The 3,355-nt window shown below is 33.9% G+C and overlaps 1 protein-coding gene across 1 annotated transcript; it reads right to left on the reverse strand.

Moving 5' to 3' along the window:
- Positions 1-834: 834 nt before the first annotated feature.
- On the reverse strand, positions 835-2,605 carry LOC122031457 (zinc finger MYM-type protein 1-like). Its single transcript, XM_042590573.1, has 2 exons — positions 1,682-2,605; positions 835-1,416 (listed from the first exon to the last, which is right to left on the reverse strand). The coding sequence occupies exons 1-2, from the start codon at positions 2,603-2,605 to the stop codon at positions 835-837; spliced, it is 1,506 nt and encodes a 501-aa protein (XP_042446507.1).
- Positions 2,606-3,355: the final 750 nt, after the last annotated feature.

A 3,355-nucleotide genomic window follows, 5' to 3' on the forward strand; every position in this document is an offset into this window, starting at 1 on the left:
TTAATGGGATTCTTGAGTGTAGGAGTGACACTCAACAATAAATCATATTACTTAATTACTCGACAGAAAATATTTATTTTATACCATTTACACGTATTCTTCCTATCACATTTTACAATTAAGTAGTACTAGCTCACTCTTTCTTCGACCTCCTTGATAAGAGCATGAATTAAAAAAAAAAATTATTCCTACAACTCGTAGAATAATAGTCCTTTAATATATATATATATATATATATATATATATATATATATTGTTTTTCGTATGATGATAGATATTGGTTCGTCCAGATTAAGAACTCTAACTTTTTTATTAATCATATTCTCTAATTTTGAATGATCCATAGTAAAATTTGATAGTTATCAATTGTTTTTGGTATACTTGAAAATATTTCCTTGGGATAAAGGAACATTACAAGCACAAGATAATCTGTGTAAAAGAAAAATCATGGATAGATCTGAACATCGTCATAAAAAAATTAGTTGATCTTCTTCGTATTGGCCTAAAGATAGGTTATTGGCCTAGAGATAGGTTGACAGGGATGCTAGAGGTGAGCAAATCGTCTATCTCCTCCGTGTTCACTTAGGGATGGGTTGACGGAGACGCTGGGGGTGAGCAAATAGTCTCTTGCCACTTGAGCTATGCTCTAATTGTCCTCTCAAGATGGGATTAGCAGGGATGCTAGGACAAGCGTAGTCAGTGGTGGATCCAGACAAAAATTTAGAATGGTGTTCAAAGAAAAGACTAAAAAAAATTTCTTGCTATCAAATAAATATGTTAAAAGATAACAGTACTAAATACAGATATAAAAATATGTGCATACCAATAAAGTAATTATTTTTTAATAGTTGAGCTACCAGCATCAGATCTAGACATACAAACAAGAGGAGACAACTGGATCCTACGAGTGTTCATCTGTTGAAAATATTGTAAAATTTGTTCATTTTCAATTGTGGCAAAAATATCCTTCTCGATGTATTTTACCAAACTGTCATTCATCCACTCATCCCCCATCCTATTACGCAAATCAGTCTTGATAATTTTCATCGTAGAAAAAACTCTTTCAACAGAAGTAGTTGCAATTGGTAAAACTAATGCTAACTCGATCAAACGATATACCAATGGAAAAATTGTATTCTTACCCGTTTCAACCATCTTTTTAGCAAGACTTCCCAAATATTCAATCATAGAAAAATCACCTCGTACATTTTGAATGTAAGTCTCAATTTGGTCCTCAAGTATTGCACGATCAATCAATGAAAAGTCCTCCGGATAAAGTTTAGCAAGGTGGAGTAGCTTACCAATATCAAATTGAGAAAAAGAGTCCTTTAGATTTAAGCAAGCAATGCAAGTAAGTACCTTCTTACTTGATTCTGAAAACCGATTACTCATCTCTTGAACCATCATATCAAGAACCTAATATTGTAACAATAAAAAAATGAATAAAAAACATTATTAGAAAATTAAAATTCAAAAAAATATTTAAAAATAATACCTGACAAAAAATTTCAACACGATAGTGATGAAAATTAGTAATCATTTGTCCATTACGTCTGTTGCGACCATGAATTCTCATATTTTCTTCCATATTCGGTACTGGGATCATATGGTTATTACAAAATTTGTTGACGACGCCCAAAAAATTCTCCCATCCTTCCTCTCTCAATTTTTATGATCGAACTTTCATTGTCTTGATCAAACTGACAGCTAGTACAATGTTTTGATCCTTTTGTTGTAAGGCAAGTGACAATTCATTTATGATTCCCAATAAAGATTTCATCAAATGCATCACAAACACAAATTCATAACTCTCCATCTTATCAATCAAACTGGTGGGGATATCACTATTATCATCATTAGTACCATCATCATACACATTTTCAAGCACTTGTAAAACAGAAGTCCATGTAGACATCAAACAAATAATAGTCATGTAATGTGAACCCCAACGAGTATCCCCTGGTTGTTTTAAACTGATTTCCTGATTTTTTCCTTTCCCACTAACAATATCTCCTTTCTCCAAACATTCTATAAGTCTATCATGTTCAAGTTGTCTAAACTTATCTTTTCTTTTGCATGAAGCACCAGTAATATTCACAATCATAGTAACATATTGGAAGAAATCACTCATAATTCGATTGCTTTTAGCAACTGCAACAACAACTAGTTGAAGTTGGTGAGCAAAACAATGGACATACCGTGCAGATGAATTTTCCTTCAATATAAGAGCCTTCAATCCATTAGACTCACCTCGCATATTTGAAGCTTCATCGTATCCTTGACCCCTCAATCTTGATAATGACAACTTATGTTTTGCAAACAATTCATCAATAATCTTCTTCAAAGAAATAGCAGAAGTGTTAGACACATGTACAATAGCAAGAAATCTTTCAATAACGCATCCATGTTTGTTCACGTATCTTAAAACAACTCCCATTTGTTCTTTGACTGAAATATCTCGACACTCATCAACCATAAGAGAAAATATATTGTCTTTTATATCATTATGAATAACATTTGTGACTTCAGCAGCACAAGCCCGTGTTAAATCCTTTTGAACTGTTGGAGACTTCATTTGATTATTTCCAGGGGCATTTTCATTCATGGTCTTGGCAACCTCATCATTTCTTTGGGTATACCACTCAATCAATTCAAGAAAGTTACCTTTATTTGAGGAATTCAATGACTCGTCATGTCCACTGATACGAACCCCACCAATAAATGTGATGAAACCCGAAACAAATGTGGATAGAACCCCAAGAACTAAACGACAAGAGTGTGAGCCTTGACCCGTAACCAAGAATTGGCACGAACCAAGCCTACGAAGGAAAGAAACGCCACACCTAGGGGTGATAAGTTTCGATGGGTTGAACGCCATGAGAGTAGACTCGATAAGTTCAGCAAGTTCTTTCAAGAACTAAGAGAGCACACAATCTCACCAAAAAAACTAAGTTCCTTCATACAAAGATGTCCCTCCCTTATGATGGCAAAATTTTAAGAGAAAATGAAAGAGTAGAAGTTTGAGAATAAGGAAAACAAGAAAAGAATTGTTGAAGACAATTTACTTTGATTCACACAAGCAGTTTTTTTTTTGCGCTTTCTTCTTCTTCTTCTTTTTTTTTGTCTTTTCGTTGCGCTCTTTTTTTTTTCTTTTTTTTCCACGATTTTTTTTTGCTTTTGGTTGAACAACAAGTAAAGATAGATTTGCACTTGCCTTTGAACCGAAGCTCTGATACCAGATGATACGAACCCCACCAATAAATGTGATGGAACTCGAATCAAAGGTGGATAGAACCTCAAGAACTAAACGACAAGAGTGTGAGCCTTGACCTGTAACCAAGAATTGGCACGAACT

The sequence above is a fragment of the Zingiber officinale genome, chromosome 11A (genome assembly GCF_018446385.1).
Source record: "Zingiber officinale cultivar Zhangliang chromosome 11A, Zo_v1.1, whole genome shotgun sequence".
NCBI classification, from domain to species: Eukaryota; Viridiplantae; Streptophyta; class Magnoliopsida; order Zingiberales; family Zingiberaceae; genus Zingiber; species Zingiber officinale.